General features: G+C 33.3%; 1 protein-coding gene across 12 annotated transcripts in view; it reads right to left on the reverse strand.

Annotated features, from left to right (window-relative positions):
- The window catches only part of ADD1 (adducin 1), a 104,996-nt gene that overhangs the window by 40,094 nt on the left and 45,270 nt on the right, over positions 1-19,632 (reverse strand). For all 12 annotated transcript variants that reach the window (XM_031941704.1, XM_031941706.1, XM_031941705.1 and 9 more), the window contains exons 2-4: positions 15,420-15,633; positions 10,375-10,537; positions 1,617-1,768 (exon numbers count right to left, since the gene is read on the reverse strand). In XM_031941704.1, the coding sequence (XP_031797564.1) occupies positions 1,617-1,768; positions 10,375-10,537; positions 15,420-15,614 (510 nt within the window). In that variant the 5' untranslated portion in view covers positions 15,615-15,633. The remainder of the gene's footprint in view (positions 1-1,616; positions 1,769-10,374; positions 10,538-15,419; positions 15,634-19,632) is intronic.

Below are 19,632 nucleotides of genomic sequence, written 5' to 3' on the forward strand. Positions count from 1 at the left end.
ATCGCATTAAGACTTTGGGACACCCTGTAATTAGTTATCTAGTAATTATCCTAAAAGAATCTAAGTTCTAAGAACTCTACCAAGGCAAGGTCTCTTACCATATCTGAATTTTGTATCTGCCCCAGAGCCTAACACACAATAAGAAGTTAATGTTTTTACTGAAACAGAACCAGAATTCAAAGCAAAATACTTCTAAAAAACTTAAAATACACTCTTTCCTTAAAGGAGATTCTGTAGTTTATTTTTCCTTTATCTCCTACTTTCTTTTCCAAAGACAAAAATATTATTTTTCATAACCTAATGCCAGTCTACAGATTCTTCTTTTCTCTGCTGTTTCATTTTTACTTTATAATAAGAACTGATAAGAGATGTAGTGAATAAAGTGCTAATTTTGGAATCGGGAAGATCTGGTTTCAGAATAGTTCCTGCTGCTTTCTAGATATGTGATGGGAAACAAGTCACAAGCTTCTTAGAATCCTCAGGTAACTCTTAGGACCAGAAGTTACAGAAGCATAGGCATGTACCTTGGCAGACAGGATTTTCACATTGAGAAACCATAGGTCTTTATGCATATAAGGTTAAAAATTCAGTTATGCTTTGGTTTTTGCCACATTCTAAGCCAAACCAATCAAAGGGGAAATTTCAGAGTCATAAAAATATTTATCGTCTAACAAAAACTTGAATCTTTTAAAGTGTTACGTATATAATAAGGAGGACTACTAGTATGTAACATTTGAAAAGTCCACAAAAAAAGAACAGTTCTATCAAAATAATAACCTCTATATCTTATTAAAGCTGCAAGATTTTCACAATCCCCCTATTATAGATGACCAATTAGCATCAAAGTTTATTTATACAAGAACAATGAACTACAGATGACAATAACCATTCATCTTGTCACAATGAAGAGAGCTGACATAAGTGGTAGAATAAATGGTCCCACTGTCACAGGGTACAGAGCTTGGGAGATGGGTATCTTTCTCTAACGTTGTAATGGCTAAAGGAATTTAGGTGAACTGAAGAATAAGCAGACCCAATGGGGAAAAAAAAATATTCTTAAAAAAAAAAAAGGGTTTTTTAAACAAAACTAATTTAAGCAATTATATGTAGAACACACATTATATGAAGACACATCTTCATATGTGAAGTATTTCAAATTTTGAAGAATTACATTTCATTATGATTTCTTTTAAGATCTAATTCAAACCAAATTGATTAAAGTTCTATTTGTTTCCTGCTAAACAATCAGAAGAACCGCTAGGGAGCACCATAATGCACAGAATACTGGTCCTGGAGTCAGAAAGTTGAATCTTGCTGAGTTCAAACCTGATCTCCGACACTTTATTAGTCTTATGATCCTGGACGAGTTCCTTAATTTGGTTGACTCTGTTTCCTCATTTGTAAAATGTGTAAAGAAGGAAATAGCAAACCACTCCAGTATCTTTGCCAAGAAAATTCCAACTAGGGTCAGACATGATTCAACAACACAACCAGAAAGGCAGATCCTTTCACCACTTATTGTAACTCAGACTTGGAAGGTAAGGTGGGGCCAAAGATAGAAGAAATATCATGCTCCATATGGCAATCACTTAGTAAATACCCGATTCAATACTTACTGTTATATGATTGTAAATGAGCTGGGACCACCCAAAAAGATCTGCTAATCTGTAAAAAGCTGCCAATTTACATCGTAATAATTTCTCTCCTTTATCGTATGCAATTGAATCAGATCCCCTAAGATCATTCACTGGTGTCACCATGCCAAGACCTGAAATGATAAGAAACAAAGGAAAGGATTTAATATTTTTTGCTCAAATTCAAATAATGACTTTTTATATGTCAATTGATCACAACTAACTTGGAAGATACATAATATCAAAATTACTATCTCAATTTTATGGCTGAGAAAATTGGGGCTTACAAAGGTTAATAAAATTCAATATCATCCCACAAGAATTTATTAACTGTCTACAATATGCAAGGTACTTTGCTAGGTTCTAAGACTACAAAATTATTTTTTTTAATTTCATATAAAATAATTTACTTTCTATGAAGGAATGGAGGGAAAAGAATACAGAATGTAAATGGTTATGCAAGGAATTAGGAAACATTTCCTACTGAACTACAGGACCACAGAGTTAGAGCCAGATAATAACTCAGAAGCCTTTTAGTTCAACCCTTTCATCTCAGAGGGCATGTATTTGAGATGAGTTTTGAAGAAAGCTAGTATTTTAAGAGGTATAAGTGAGAAGAAAATTTATTCCAGTCACATTACACAGCCTGGGCAAAATCATAAACATATAAGTTGTTATCTGCCATTCAGTCCTTTTTCAGTCATGTCCAATTCTTCTTGGTCCCATTAGGAATTTTCTTGGCAAAGATAGTAAAGTGTTTTGCCATTTCCATCTCCAGTTCATTTTATAGATAAGCAAAATAAAACAAACAGGGTTAAGTGACTTGCCCAGGGTCACAAAACCAGTAGGTGTCTGATTCTGCTTGAACTCATGCTTCTTGGCTTCAGACCCAGTACTCTTATTTGCTGCACCACTGAGTAGATAACATTAAAGGCTAAATTTAGAAAATAAGCAGACGATGAAGGTACATTGCATGAAAAAAAAATGTAATATGAAATAAGTTTGGAAGAGTGGAATGAAGACAGAACATGAACTGTTTTAAATGACAAACTGTAGCGTTTGAATTTTATTTTAAAGAAAAAAAAATAGAAAGTCACTAAAGTTTCTGAAGCAGTGTTTGGTGGTTCAACCGTATCTGATAACCTCTGATTTAGAGGACACAAAGGAGAAAGGAAGGAATAGAAGATGGAAGCTCATGAGGAGGTTAATGCCTCTTGCAATAGATCAGGTGAGAGATAAATGTCTGAATAGGATGAGGGATATAGGAGGATATGAGAGATATTGTGGAAATAGAATTGCCAAGTAAGAGAATGGAAAAAAAGAAAATGCTCAATTTAAGCAGACTTGCCCAAAATAAATAGCAGTATAGAGATTAGAATTCAGGTCTCTAATCCAAAGCCAGTGTTCTTTCCATATTTCCATATTGGTTATTATTCAACTCAATTGCAATTATTGTTTTAGTGCTAATATCACAATCAGTTAATAAATTGGAAAGAAACAATTACATGTCTTCTCTCCTTCTTATCCCACAACACAAAAGGCAAAATGGCATGATGATAATATGCTTGGAGTCAGGAAGACCTGAGTTCAAATAATACTTCTGACACTAGCTATGTAATAATGGTCAAGTCATTTAATTTCTTGGTTCTTCAAGCAATTCTTAAAGACTATAAATTATAGCTGAGATGCCATGGTCATTGGGGTGGGGATAAATACTTTTGTATTCTAAATCTATTAACAAAAAGTAAAGAACTAGACCTGTGACTTCCCTGGTATGGAGAGATCTAAGGTAAAGAAACTCCTTTACTAACCAGGTCAGCACCTTCTGTATTAGAGGGTTGCAGAAAGCAACTTATCCAGGGTCACAGGGCCAGTATGTGACAGAAGAGGGACATGAACACAGATAGTTCTCTATCTACTAAGCCATTCTACTTGTCTAACAATAAAAACATTTTAAAAACTAGAAAATTAAATTATGGCATCAATTATTTGCTTTTTGGTTTTTTATGGGTATATTAATTTAATAAAATAACATTCTGTAGGCTTTCCTAACCCTTTATGAAAGTGTTTTTTTAAAATGTTTGTTGGCTGTTATAGTCAATATATTCTAATTCTCTTGTATTCACTTTGTAGACTTTCAAATATATAGCTTCTGACAGTGTGAAATATATTCACACATCACAATTTGTTCATCTATCTATTTACCAACTATGGCTAGATGTACTATTTTTTTTTTTTTTTTTTGCTACTCCAAATAAAACACACAATTTCTTATATTCATTCAAAATAGACAAAAATAAAGTTCAAAGACTTTTGGGGAAACTAAACTCTTCCAGTTATAATCAAATATTAACAATGTAAGACAGAAATTCTATATTTTGTATACTCTATTTTGTATAATATAAACCTATCTACTATGACTTGCAAAATAATGAGGCTTTTTTAAAATCTAAAGGCTGAATTTTTAGTGTTCAAATGAACAAAATAAGTGAAATCATTTCTACAAAGTAAAGTGATAATCTTCTGTGGGGAGTGGAAAGGGGAGGCAATTGGGGTTAAGAAATTTGTCTAGGATTAAAGTTAATAAATATCTGAGACAGAATTTGAACTCAGGTTCTCTTGACTCTAGGGTCAGTGTTCTAATCGCTATCACCTAGCTGCCACAGTCAAAAATCTCTTAAATAAGCAAAGCAAAGTTAAAATTGATTCTGTCCCTTTAGGTATCTCAAAAGAAGATGGAATCATTAAAATAAAAAATAAAAAAACTTTTCAATACAATATTATTAACATGTTTTTGCTTTAATAAAGCTCAGAAAAAGTAAAAATATTTTCCGCAAATTCACAATACATCTTCAAAAATCACAAGTAAACAACTCTAATATTCTTTTAAAAATAAATACTTCACAACAAAATTTGTGTTTACACATCAGGAATCTAGTTAGCAACTATTATGAGCACAGTAAGTATGGGTTAAATAGCTTAAAATCCATTCCTTAGTGCGACTAGTGTGGCAAACAAAAGTAGATAAATAGAAGCTTAGAGCAACCTAATGCTAGAAGGGTGATTCTAAGATCTAAGGAGCTCTTTGTGGATATTTTGGTTATTTGTTGTTAAGGTCCCTTAGTTTTTCTTGTTTTTCTTGCTATTAAGGGCACTCAGTGCAATTAGGTGCACCCTAGAGTCCAAAAGATCTTAGTTCAAATTGGGTTTCAGAAAATTAGTAGCTTTGTAATTATGTATAAGTCACTTAAATTCTGTTTGCCTGTTTCCTCTACTGTAGAGGGCTGAAACTCTTGATTTATTGCACTGAGGTCAGTTCAGGCACTTGAGGCTAACTACTGATTGGACAATACTCTATGGACATATGCTTGGAAAATGGCCCTTCCCACTATCCTGTGCTGGTTCGATGATTGGTGTATACAGAAGATTGTAGGAGGGACTAGGGGGTGAAGTAAGACTAGCCAGGGCCACTTTGGCAGTGGATAAGGAAGAAAGAAGTTACAGAGATCTTGCTTCCATCCCCTTCACTTCTACCCCTAAACACCAAGAATAAAGACTAAGGACTTTTGCTTATCACGACTCTGGCTGATTCTAAGGTATCCTGGGTGCTAGCGTGGTCATCACACTCTACTGTAAAATAGAGCTGATAGTACCTATCTCCCAGATTGTTGTGAGGATCCAATGAATGCTTAGCATAGTGCCTGGAACATAGTAAATATTAATGTAAATGTTAGCTATTATTGTTAGTCATTTCATAGCGTTTAGTCTAGTAGAGGCCTGATACATATACAAATAGCTAGAATATTTATAATGTTATATGTTGATATAAATTATAAATATAATATTTATATGAGAAATGCATTACAATGTTGCAAAATAAAATGTAAAATGAAAACCATGGAAATAAGCCTTGATGTACTAGAGGCAAAAGTTTTAATGGAACAGGCAGACACTTATTTGGGGACAGTCAGTTAAAAATGCCACACTTAAGATGCCACATTGTTAAGGTACTTGCCAAAGTTATCAAATCCCTCTCCCTGCATTTGGGATTTGATTATTCAAAGCAGGAATTATGCACTGTGTAGATATCTAAAAAATTAGTTTCATCTCTTCCTTTTTCCATGATCTACTGCTTTTCTGTAGGGTGGGAAATGTGGAAAGGGTAGTTTTCCTCTCCCCTTTTATTTATCTACTGGTCCCACTGGAGTATGAGTGAATATAGGAAGAAGACACAAAATTCAAATTCAGTTTCTCCAAGGTATAGATTTAAATTTTTTGCTTCATTACACAGTTAACTTTTTAAGGAAAAATGAACAAGAAATCACTTCCAATTGTTTGTGCTTTAATAACTGTAAAAAAAAAAATGGTGATTATTTCAACCACAGCACAAAACAAACACAAAAAAACATATTTCTTTTCACATTTAGATCAACATAAGAATCAGAGAATTATAATTTAAAAATCAGAGGGACCTCAGAGACCATGAAATCTACTCTTCATTATACAGAGGGAAAAACTGAGGATTAGAGTAAGAGGTTGATTTTGCGATATGCCCAAGATAAAAAAGGCATTAAGAGGTGGAAGTGAATTTTAATCCAGGTTCTAAATGTTTGATGCTAGATCCAGTGCATTTTCTACTACACCACATTACCTAAAACCCAGTACTATGCTTTGGAACATTTGTTGTTGAAAAGTCCCTAGTTTAGATACACATTCCTGAAATATTGATGTGCCCTGTGCAAATTGGAAGAAACCCTCTTCATCCTGAGTACGTGTCAGCTAAAATAGTGCCCAATAGTTCCTATCAGGCATATACCCCAACCCTATCTCATTTATTAAAAGGGGACTAACAGGAATAACTCTAACCCTACAGCACTCTACCCTAAAATGTGGCTGCATTTCCAAAATACCAAACTTTTATTGCTAGTGGTTTTATGAACCACAGAACTCAAAGAAATTATGCAAAATTATAGCAGTTCATAAAAAAAAAAAGACAACTGAAAATTATTTTTGTAGATTTATTGACTATTAAGTATTTTATTGTTATTTTCAAAAGATTTCAGTCTTTCCTATAACTTAGATAAAACTTTTATGTTTTTCATGTTCTCTACACACTAAGTTAGTCAAAACTAAATTTCAGTTCAAAAAGTAAATGCTTTAATCTTAGGTGGGGTTGGAAACAGCAGGACCTAAATTCAAATCCCATCTCAGATACTCACTAATTGATGATGCTGGTCAAGTTACTTAATCCTGTTTAACCTCAGTTTCCTAATCATAAAATGATCTGCAGAAGGAAATGGCAAACCACTCTTGTATTTTTGCCAAGAAAACCCCAAATAGGATTACAAAGAGTTGAGTTGGACCAACTGAAACAACTCAACAACAATAACAAATAATCTTTGAACTCAAAGCAATGCAACACAAAAACAGTAATAATTTATCTAACCAGAAGTTGGCTATTTGGTAATTTTATCTGGAACATACATGAGTTCAAGGAAAGAAACAAAAGACTTTCCTTAGTCAAAATAAATGTCAGAAGTTCAAACCCTGGGAACTTTTCATACTTTATTTATAGGAAGCCTCTCAGATCTTTATTCAAAGCCTATTATTATATTTTAAGTGAAAGTTTATAGAGTATTTGACTGAGGATGATCAGAGTATTTACTGAAATGAATACAAATACTACAAATTATTCTAGCAGTTCAAGTATCTAAAAAGCAGAAAATTTTAAGGTGGAAAAGAGCTTCTGTAAACAAACACAATAGCAATAAGAAGAAATAGTAGATAAAAGGGTCATAAATTGTTTTGGCAACTCAAAAACTATTCATTTTGCCTCCTGAAGTTGGTTCACAATTTCCAATGTCAATGACTTACTTTGTTTGATAATATCAAACCTTGCAGTTTATAGACTAATAGTTCAGGTAAGAATTTGTGGAAAATGTATTCTCAAAAGTATACATTGTCTGTTTTGCATCAACTTATGAGATAATGGGATATAATGGAAAGGTAATACATAGATAGAATGGAATATAATGGGGAAAGCTATGGATTTGGAGATATACATATACATATACCAGGCATATACAGATGCCTGGTTTCAAATTCTAGTGCTACCTATTGTATCTCTTCAACTCAAACACTAAAACTCTCTAAAATTCAGTTCTTTCTCAGTACAGGGATGTAATAACTGCACAAAGCTGTTGCAAGGAAAGAGCTTTATAAACTTGGGGCATTACTATATCTTATAATTGGCAAGAATGAATAGGATCAGATTCTGGATGGCCAAAGTATTTAATGAAATTAACACAAGGTAAGTTTAGAAGTATTGAATCAGGCTTATGTGGCCACAGTTATAGTGAGGGTTACTTTTATTAGTTATAATTTCATAGAATGCTCATAATTCTCAATTATATATGAGATGAAAATAACTCATGATTCTTAATTCTCAAAAGGCTTCAATATTTGTAAAAAATGTTAATGAAGTTCATGTCTGCAACTTAATCAAAAACAGCAAGCAATAATATCAAGAACCATGACCTCCAATACCTAATTTTTTCTCAGTTGTAACTGCATTTGTCATTTTCAATCCACATATAGTCAATGAGTTTTAATCATTAAGGAGTCCATTCTTATAGCATCACTGATGTGGCAGGGAAAGAAGAGTGTCTGGTGCATAACATGATGTTGATACTAGCTGATACATTAGAATAATTAGTCTAAAAATCACTTTGACAAGAGTTAACCTTCAAGGATCAAGAGTCATTTCACTAGCCTACATAGTAACATGCTTCCTGGTTTTTGTGAAGATAGCTCTGCCTCTCACTTCCATCACTCCTTCTTAGACTTTTGATGTTTTCAAGGATCTCAGATTGCTAACATGGTTTCCAGATTACATTTCTGAACTATGGATGGACTCTGCCCTCAAGCCTGGTGAATGAATCTCTCAGTCACCAGTATGAGCATTGGTCTGGCCACCCCTAACCCTCAGGGATCAGACAACACACGTAGTTGTATGGTATTCTGTAAGTAGTTCAGAAGTCTAGGCAAACAAGAATTGATTTATATTCATGAGGAATGGCCAAGATTTTAAAATATATATATATAAATGGTATGGTATTTATCATTTATTTCCATTTGTCTCCTTTTAGGTATTTACTTTAGCTTTTAATGCCTTTATTGGTATAAAAGAGACATTATTATTATTAAACTAACAAGTTTTTCTTGCATGTCTAACTAAATTAGTAGTAAAAGTAAAAACTCTTCTTGCTTTAAACTCTATTTACATGCCATAATTCTTTGAAATTCATTAAGAATTATATTAAGCTATACCCATTTTGAAAACTATGAGATGCTATTTGGCTTTAAGAAGATGGATTGAATCAGACATTAAAATGAACAATAAACTTATCATGTAATATTATATCGACTCTTTCATAAGTGACCATGGAACACCAAAACAAAAATGTGAAGAAATTCAGATGAAACAGATAAAAGAACTACCCATTATTCATCTGAGTCTGTCCCATAAGATCAGACAAGAAAACTAGATGTATCATGGGAAGGGTCAGTTAATTCTTAAAAAAAAAATACTCTGAAATACATGTTACTATTTCACACACCAATCATGACCAAATAATTAATGTTTTCCTGCCTCCATCTACCATTTTTCTTTTGTTCCACCTCTGGCATTGCTCCATTTTGACTGGGTTATAGAAGATAGGGAGAGAATGAATAATTTTTTAATTATTTGGCTGAGTAAAAGTGTGTTAGTTACCCTGACATAATTTGGCAAGCAAACTTTTTATGGATTTCTTTTAATTAGTTATTAAATTTATCTTATTTTTATTTATTAATTTTATTATTGATTTGATTAATAATGCTTTTGAAAATCCATAAATTACATGCTAAAAGAACAAATAAACATTTCCTTGGCAAATAGATTTTCCAATTTTCTTATAAAAATGGAGGCCTTTTAAAATACATTTAAGAATTTATTTCAACATATTTAATGAAATTAATTGATTCCACAAAAGATGAAATGTTGGAACTCAAGATTTATTGCCACTTTAGTTTTAGTGTTGATTGTTATTACTGTTAAATCAAATCCAATTTGATTCAGGATGAGAGGGGACAAAACCAACAATGTTATAGTTAGGTTTCATGATTCTGAGGTGAAATTTAATTAGAAAGTGTTTCTGGCATTTTGTTGATCAAGTCAATGTTATATGTTTCATGATTATATTTTACTAAAAACAAAACAAACTTATTATGCATTTTTGGCTTGGGACAAAGAATTAAGTCTTAAGGGTAAGAAAAATAAAATTCAAAGATGGGCACATTCCTTTTTGTAGTTATGTGACTTACAATTCACTTCATCTCTCTAGGGTTGACTCCTCATTTATAAAAATATAGAGTTAGTTAGAAGTGATAACTTTTACGATCTCTTTCGGTTCTCAAATTTTATGACCCTAAGCTACCTTGCTGATATCTTAAAATATATGTTAAAGAGAATAGACAGGAGTTCTACTTACATTTCTTTTCATTTCACATGAGATATTCATAAGTTGATGAGTATGTATTACATAGTGTCAAGCACCATGCAGCATACTGGAGATACAAAGACAAAAATGAAATAATCCTTCTTCTCAAGGAATTTGCATTCTATCAGAAAAAGCTTTTGGAAACTGTACAAAATTTATACAAACTATAAAATTTATGTAAAAAACAGCCATCTACTTACTCATGTTCAATGCAGCCATTCCTCCCTGAGGTGCTGCTGGATAAACATTAGGTACATTTGTGGTCATGAAATCTGCAATCTGTTGTAATGCCAATAGGCCTGTGGGATTCTTCCCTTTCTTAAACTGTTCCTGGATCATCGATTCCAATTCTTCACAAAAAGCCTAAAAAGCAGCCAAAGAATATTTTAATAGTTAAAAGTTAAAGGACAAAGATTATTTTAGTTTAATGATACTTAACTCAATTTTTCTATTTGTATTATTAAAAAAGATCTTTGCCTCACCCACCCAAAGTACATTCCAATCATTTCTCTTTTTCCCTCCTATACAGAAATAAGTAACTTCTTACTGTTTGATTAATTGGCCTAGCAAAAGAAATATTATTCTGGCCATATTAGGCCCAGTTTAGTGGTCTTCAAAGTGGAGACTATTTGACCAGAAGGAACATATGATCAACCAATGAAGGAGGTGTGTGTGCATCCCACCTTTAAAATAATATGTGCTTGTCAGTGAGGATTATCTCCAACATACCTGCCCCCATGCTATTCCCTTAGTTACTCTACAACTCTAACCTTCTCTGAGTTGTTCAAAACTTCAGCATGATCTCCAACTCCTCACTAGCCCCACCCCAAACATCTTATCAATTGCCAAATCTAGTTCATTCTACTTCCACATTATCTAATCTGTTCCCTTTTCTCTACTAACATAGTTACCACCCTAGTTGTGGTTCTGATTACCTCTCTTACATTTTATTCTAACAGCTTCTCAATCATTGTCCCTGCCCTAGTATTTCTTCTTTCCAAACCATCTTCCAGAGAACTGCCAAAGTAGTATTCCTAAAGCCCAAGTATGACCATATCTCTTCCCTATTCAATAAATTCCAGTGGCTCTCTACTTACTCAAGGATAAAATAGTAATTCATCTTTAACTTAATATTTTAAAATGTTACTTTATATATTTTATAATGGTTATTAGTACAGTAGAACTTATGCTTTATAAATAAGTGAATATATACATAATTGGGAGTGTAGACAATTTTTTTTTAACATACCCTTTTCAGGATGTATTAGAGAAAAAGTATGGAGACCATTAGCCTAGATTATGACATGTAGTTAGACAGGTAGTCCATTATAAATTACCCATCAATACATATATCTTAGAAAAATACTTCATCTAGACAATGATATAAGCTCAGAGGTATAAAGTAAAATGAAAATATGCTGAATTGCATCTGGACTTTAGTAAAGATTTCATTCAAGAACATGAATGACTACAAAAGGAGTTGAGCAGATTGTGTAGCAAAAAGGACAGTTTGTTTGCTATATTGCTATCTAGCAATATGAAAAGATCCAGAAGGCTTCTAGTATGGGGGCACAACTTGCATGGAGCATTTATAGAAGGACTGTTATGGACCAGAACTCTGAAACAAGGATTCTTACAAGATGTTAAGTCAGTGGAATTGATGAGACAATGGTTATGTAGTTTAGCATGGTGATTAATAGTTCTCTAAGTTCAGCATGATTGATTTATTCTTACAACAAATAATGGTTTCTGAGTGATATAATGATTGGTTTATACTCAATGTAGAGCATATAAGGTAGGAGCTTCAGCCAGATTCATTGAGAGAAGAGAAGACAAAGGACTGGAGGCAGGAGCTTGGAGCCAAGGAGAGAGACATTCATTTCCATCTTCATCAGCATTGTGGTGACAGGCCTGTCCTCCTGCATTTTCTCCACTGAAACCAAGTCCCCTTTGAAGGCCTTTAAGAAAGCTAACCAGCCCCAGGAAAGGAGACAAGACTTAGAAAGAGATAATAAAGGATTTGGACTTTAACCCCTGGCTATTCTTATGGTGATTACTCTGCTGAAAAGAAGACTGCCCCCAAGATGCCAAGAAACCCAAAACAAGAACATTACAAAGGACATAGACAAGAATCACAGAGGATGAGAAGATATGGACAAACTATGAATTATACCAGTGCAGGAAGGTCATATACTGATATCATAGCTCCAATAAAAGATAAATAATGCTTAACATAAACATCACAATACTACCCAATGTCACTCTGTCCAAAACAACCATATATAAAATATGTTTGTTTATAAGTACTACAGAGTTAGGAGTGTGCTTTACATGGTTTCAGACTGATGCTATTTGAAACACTTCCAGTTTCATTCCCTGAGCTAGAAAGATTCTATAAACTAAGTAATAACATTCACTAGGAAAATGCCAGGTGAAGAATGTAATGTGTGAAGCCTTTATTAAGTATAATAAATGTTAATCCATGACAATAATAGCATTGTCAACCAAGAGCTTCTTAAAAAGCATTCATATAATGAATCATGGTGAACAATGCTAAAGAAAATAGATTATATTCTGTAGTAGAGAGTAAGTGGGAGGAAGGTTGAGAGTAACTTAGTCAAATTGAATTAAATAAAAGGGACATAGTAATATTTGTTCATTTGGCCCATCTTAATAGATTATCTCATATGTTAAAGCTACAGTCATAACAGATTTATATAATAGGAGAAAGTGATGCTTGAACTAAAGCTAATTATACTAAGAGGCAGAAATTAAAAATAAATGCATGAGGGGATAACCAGTGCTAAGGTCCAAAGATGGCAGATGGCGGAATGTGTATGAAAGTAGTATGGCTAAACCATGGAGTGGGTGAAGGAAAGTAATGTGTAATGAGGAAAGAAATGTATACCGAAGAGTATAATATATAAAGAGGAGTAAATTAAGATTGAAAGGCTTTAATTAAAATTAAATCCTAAAAATAATAGAGAGCCAGTGGAGTTTATTGAATAAGAAAGTGACTTAGTCTTATCTACATTTTAGGAAAATCATTTTGACAGCTGTGTGAAGAATGAATTAGAATGAGGAAAGAATTGGGGAGCGGGGGGAGAGGTGGCTCAAAGAGTTAATTTAAAAAGTTACTGCAATAGTCCCGAACTACAGCATATTAGGAAAACTGCAAGTAATTTACCTAGACAAAACCAGCATAGAATTTTTAAAATGTTTGCCATCACTCATTTTTTTTTTTTTTTTTTTTTTTTTAGTTTTGTCAAAATTAGGCACTGTATGAAAAGTTCCCTTTCCTAGGGATCAGCAAAGCTGTATCATTACCTTAGAGGTCATGGTCACAGCAATAAGGGAAGTTTTGAAAAAACGTCAGATTTGGGGGAATATCAATGAGTTCTATTTCAAACATGTTGAGTTTGAGATGAATACAATATATACACTTTAAAAATGGCCAGTGAGCATTTTGTAATTTGGGATTTGAGTTTAGAAGTCAAGAAATGTGAGAACTGAGAAAAGGCCATTGGATTTAATAATTAAGAATATGTTGATAACTTTGTTGAGATCATTCTCAACTAAGTGATGAGGACAGAAACCAGACTATAAATAACTAAGAAATGAAAGAAAAGAAAAGAAGCAATGATTGTAGACAGCCTTTTCTAGACTATTATTATTTCTTTGTTTCTAAAGTCTTTGACCCCCAAAAATAAGAATCTCATGCTCAGAAGACAGGAGATCTGAGAATCTAGAATTTGAAGAAACTTAACAAAGGAGGTTTGTTTTTGCTTCTAGGGTGAAGATTTTAATGATATTTATAAAAAAGCATTATTAAAGGACCCTAAGTAAGCATTTTAAACAAGTCAGAAGCCAAATGGGAGATAATATCTAAAGCATTCATCAGGGATGCCAGCAGAACAGAATCCTGAAGAAACCAGTAGAAAAGTATCTACCACAGCAGTATCAGTGTAAGACTGATAACAGCATTCATTGAAAACTACAAGGCTAGTGGGGAGCATGTCGGGCTCAGAGAAATATCAAACTAATGCCAGAAGAAGCAGTGAGTTGTCACTAGAAGACAAAATAGTCAACCAGGGAACCAGCATGTATTAAGCACCTACCATGTACCAGCAAAAAAACTGGCTCACAGTCTAATAGAAGAGGCAAGATGCAACAATTATGTACAAATGAGATGTCAATAGGATAAATTTGGAGGAAGCCTTAGAGGGAAGACATTAAGATTAAGGAAGATTGGGAAAGGCTTCTTGCAGAAAATGGGACTTCAGCTCAGACTTGAAGAAAACCAGCAAAGCTAGGGGATGAGAAGAAGAGGAAGAGAGTTCTAGAAAGCCACAAAATCATACAGAAGAATCAACATGGAGTATTGTATGTGAGGAAGAGCACAGAGGCTACTATTTACTAGATCTCAGAGTGCAAGAAAAGGAATATATAAGACTGAACATATAGGAAGGGGTCCTGAAGTGTCAAAGACAGAAGTCTCCTTTCCATGTCTGTGCTTTAATCATGTGTCCTCTCTTTCTCTCCACATGTATCTTTTATTTGTATCCACTCTTCTCACTATAGGTATTTATGAGAATATATCCCAATGGGGGAAGGGGAAGAGAGAGTACTTTTTTACTATGACAATTTCATTAAATGTTTTTTCTTTGAATTAACTTTGTCCTTTGAATCACTATCAAAGGTAAACAAAATAATAAGGACCTGTGAATGATAGTTTTATGGATGAAGATCCACAATACTTTGAAATTAGAGAACCCATCTGTTGGAGAACATACTTCTAAGATATGGTCCCCGCCACTTCTGTCCCCCATTCTTGAATATATAACTATATGGTCATAAACCTATATAGGAAATTTCAAACATAGATGGGGATTGCTTAGATAGCATATATTGCATATCTATGTATCTCACTACACCTATCTCCACATGTGCATATTTGTCTTCATATATGTACAATGTGATACATTTTTCTGGCTAGTTAAATATTTCACTATTGTGAAAAAATATCACATTGTACATATATGCATATGATAAATTATACATGTGATCAGTCACAATAGCCTTCATTTATTGTCCTCCCTGAGATGAAACAAGTCCCTTGAAGAATTTGGAGCAAATATAAATTAGGAACCATATATTACAGAAAACAGTAAATGACTAAGAAATGTTAAACTATTTTTAAGAAGAAGCACAAGATTTAATTAAGGAAAAAAAATTGTTCTCTTACTGGACTTTGCAGAATCATGGAAACCCTCTTCTTTTGCTCCATCATATTGAAATCCTGACGAAGATCTGGTGCCATATTCCTCTCTCTCAAATATTCTGGATTGTTCTCATCTACTCTATCAAAATATCTCTCCTTATGAGGGGCTGTGGTTGGAGGTGGTGAAGTTACCACCGTCGCACCTGTATCACCATTCATAGCACAATTTTAAAATTCCCTGTGGGGAACAAAAATAAAAAGAATTATTTTTAATGAACATCCAATAATGTCACCAAAGATATTATCATAGTTTTTCAATTCAGCAATCTCACGCTAAGTAAAGTAATAAGAATTATCTCTATGCTCCAACTACTGGATGCTGACAAGGACAAAGTGGATCAGTGCCATAAAGACCTATAACATTTTCTAGAAACAGTATCCAAAAATATTACATTCAAAAAGATTGGAATAATAATGTAGAAAATCAAAAGGTAATTGGAATAATTGGCAAGTTTAGTCTTAAGAGTACAAGATAACATAGGACAGAAACTAATACAATTTTGTTAAGATAACTAGTTGGTCAAAACAATCTTTTTCAACAACCCAAAAGGTGACTCTACACATGGACATTATCAATTGGTCAATATTGAAATCAGATGGGTTATATACTTTGCAGCCAAAGGTGGAGAAACTTTATACAGAAAGTTAAAACAAAACCTGATGCTAACTATAGCTCAGAACAATAGCTTCTTATCGAAAAATTCAGATTTAAATTGACAAAAGGAAAAATATCAGACTATATAGGTATAAGCTAAATAATATCCCTTAGGAATATGAACTGGAGGTGACAAATAAATTTAACAGATTAGACCTGGTAAAAAATATACATTAAAAAAACCTGCTATTAAAAGACTACAGAAAATCATCTCCAAGATAATACACTATGATCAAGTAGGATTTATACCAGGAATGCAGGGCTGGTTCAATATTAGGAAAACTATCAATATAATTGGCCATGTCAATAACCAAATTAACAAAAACCATATGATCATCTCAATAGATGCAGAAAAAGCATTTCATAAAATCCAACATCCATTCCTATTAAAAACACTTGAGAGTATAGGAATAAATGGACTTTTCCTTAAAATAATCAGCAGCATCTATTTAAAACCATCAGTAAGCATCATATGTAATGGAGACAAACTGCAACCATTCCCAATAAGATCTGGAGTGAAACAAGGTTGCCCACTATCACCGTTACTATTTAATATTGTATTAGAAACGCTAGCTATAGCAATAAGAGCTGAGAAAGAGATTAAAGGAATAAGAATAGGCAATGAGGAAGCCAAATTATCACTCTTTGCCGATGACATGATGGTATACTTAGAGAACCCCAGAGATTCTGCTAAAAAGTTATTAGAAATAATCCACAACTTTAGCAAAGTTGCTGGTTATAAAATAAACCCACATAAGTCATCAGCATTCTTATATATCACTAACAAAATCCAACAGTCAGAGTTACAAAGAGAAATTCCATTTAAAGTAACTACTGATAATATAAAATATTTAGGAATCTATCTGCCAAGGGAAAATCAGAAACTTTATGAGCAAAATTACAGACCACTTTTCACACAAATTAAGTCTGATCTAACCAATTGGAAAAATATTAAATGCTCTTGGATAGGGCGAGCAAATATAATAAAGATGACAATATTACCTAAACTAATCTATTTATTTAGCGCTATACCAATCAGACTCCCAAAAAACTATTTTAATGACCTAGAAAAAATAACAACAAAGTTCATATGGAAAAACAAAAGGTCAAGAATTTCAAGGGAATTAATGAAAAAAAAATCAAATGATGGTGGCTTAGCTGTACCAGATCTAAAATTATATTATAGAGCAGCAGTTACCAAAACTATTTGGTATTGGCTAAGGAATAGATTAGTTGATCAGTGGAATAGATTAGGTTCAAGGGATAAAACAGTCAACAAATATAGCAACCTAGTCTTTGACAAACCCAAAGATCCCAGCTTTTGGGATAAGAACTTACTGTTTGATAAAAATTGCTGGGAAAATTGGAAACTAATATGGCAGAAACTAGGCATTGATCCATACTTAACGCCGTACACCAAGATAAGGTCAAAATGGGTTCATGACCTAGGCATAAAGAATGAAATTATTAATAAATTAGAGGAACATAGGATAGTTTACCTCTCAGACCTGTGGAAGGGGAAGGTCTTTATGACCAAAGCAGAACTAGAGATCATTACTGATCACAAAATAGAAAATTTCGATTATACCAAACTGAAAAGTTTTTGTACAAACAAAACTAATGCAGACAAGATTAGAAGGGAAGCAATAAACTGGGAAAATATTTTTACAGTCAAAGGTTCTGATAAAGGCCTCATTTCCAAAATATATAGAGAATTAACTCTAATTTATAAAAAATCAAGCCATTCTCCAATTGAAAAATGGTCAAAGGATATGAACAGACAATTCTCAGATGAAGAAATTGAAACTATTTCTAGTCATATGAAAAGATGCTCCAAGTCATTATTAATCAGAGAAATGCAAATTAAGACAACTCTAAGATACCACTACACACCTGTCAGATTGGCTAAGATGACAGGAAAAAATAATGATGATTGTTGGAGGGGATGCGGGAAAACTGGGACATTGATGCATTGTTGGTGGAGTTGTGAACGAATCCAACCATTTTGGAGAGTAGTTTGGAACTATGCTCAAAAAGTTATCAAACTGTGCATACCCTTTGATCCAGCAGTGTTACTACTGGGATTATATCCCAAAGAGATTATAAAGAAGGGAAAGGGACCTGTATGTGCACGAATGTTTGTGGCAGCCCTTTTTGTAGTGGCTAGAAACTGGAAACTGAATGGATGTCCATCAGTTGGAGAATGGCTGAATAAATTGTGGTATATGAAAATTATGGAATATTACTGTTCTGTAAGAAATGACCAACAGGATGATTTCAGAAAGGCCTGGAGAGACTTACACGAACTGATGCTGAGTGAAATGAGCAGGACCAGGAGATCATTATATACTTCAACAACAATACTAGATGATGACCAGTTCTGATGGATCAGGCCATCCTCAGCAACGAGATCAACCAAATCATTTCTAATGGAGCAGTAATGAACTGAACTAGCTATACCCAGAAAAAGAACTCTGGGAGATGACTAAAAACCATTACATTGAATTCCCAGTCCCTATATTTATGCACACCTGCATCTTTGATTTCCTTCACAAGCTAATTGTACAATAATTCAGAGTCTGATTCTTTTTGTACAGCAAAATAATGTTTTGGTCATGTATACTTATTGTGTATCTAAGTTATATTTTAATATATTTAACATCTACTGGTCATCCTGCCATTTAGGGGAGGGGGTGGGGGGGGGTAAGAGGTGAAAAATTGGAACAAGAGGTTTGGCAATTGTTAATGCTGTAAAGTTACCCATGTATATATCCTGTAAATTAAAGGCTATTAAATTTAAAAAAAAAAAAAAAACCTGCTATTTAAGTTTTGAACTCATCTAACAATTGTGGAGAATAATTTGGAACCATGCCCCCAAAAGTATTAAACCTCGCACACCCTTTGATCCAGTTATTTACTCTATATCAATATCCAAATAGATCAGAGAAAAAAGGATCCACATATATATTTATAGTAGCTTGGATCCACATATATATTTATAGTAGCTTTTTGTGATGGCAAAGAATGGGAAACAGAAGGAATGCTCATCAACTGGAGAATGTCTGAATAAGCTATGTGGTATTTTAATTTGATGGAATACTAATGTGCTGTAAGAAATGATAAAAGATGTTTCAAAAAAGCCTGGGAAGACTTATGGGAAAAAAAAAGTCAAATGAGCAGAATTAGGAGAGCAATTCACATAGTAACCACAATTGTAAAAATCACCTGGATTTAATAACTCTGAGCAACATATTACCCCACTAAAATTCCAAAGGATTCATGATGAAAAATACTATCCACCTCCAGAGAAAGAACTGATGGACTTCAGAATGCAAACTGAAGCTTACTTTTTTCTATTTCTTTTTCTTGTCCTATACCATCTGCCCTAATTATTCTTCTTAACAATTCATATTTGGGGAGGGAAGAGAATTAGGAACTGAAAATAAAACTGAATTTAAAAAAAAGATTTTTTAAAATGCTTTTGGAATATCTTTGTTTTCCCTTTCACATCTAAAAAACAAC

The sequence above is a fragment of the Sarcophilus harrisii genome, chromosome 6, assembly GCF_902635505.1.
Source record: "Sarcophilus harrisii chromosome 6, mSarHar1.11, whole genome shotgun sequence".
NCBI lineage: Eukaryota > Metazoa > Chordata > Mammalia > Dasyuromorphia > Dasyuridae > Sarcophilus > Sarcophilus harrisii.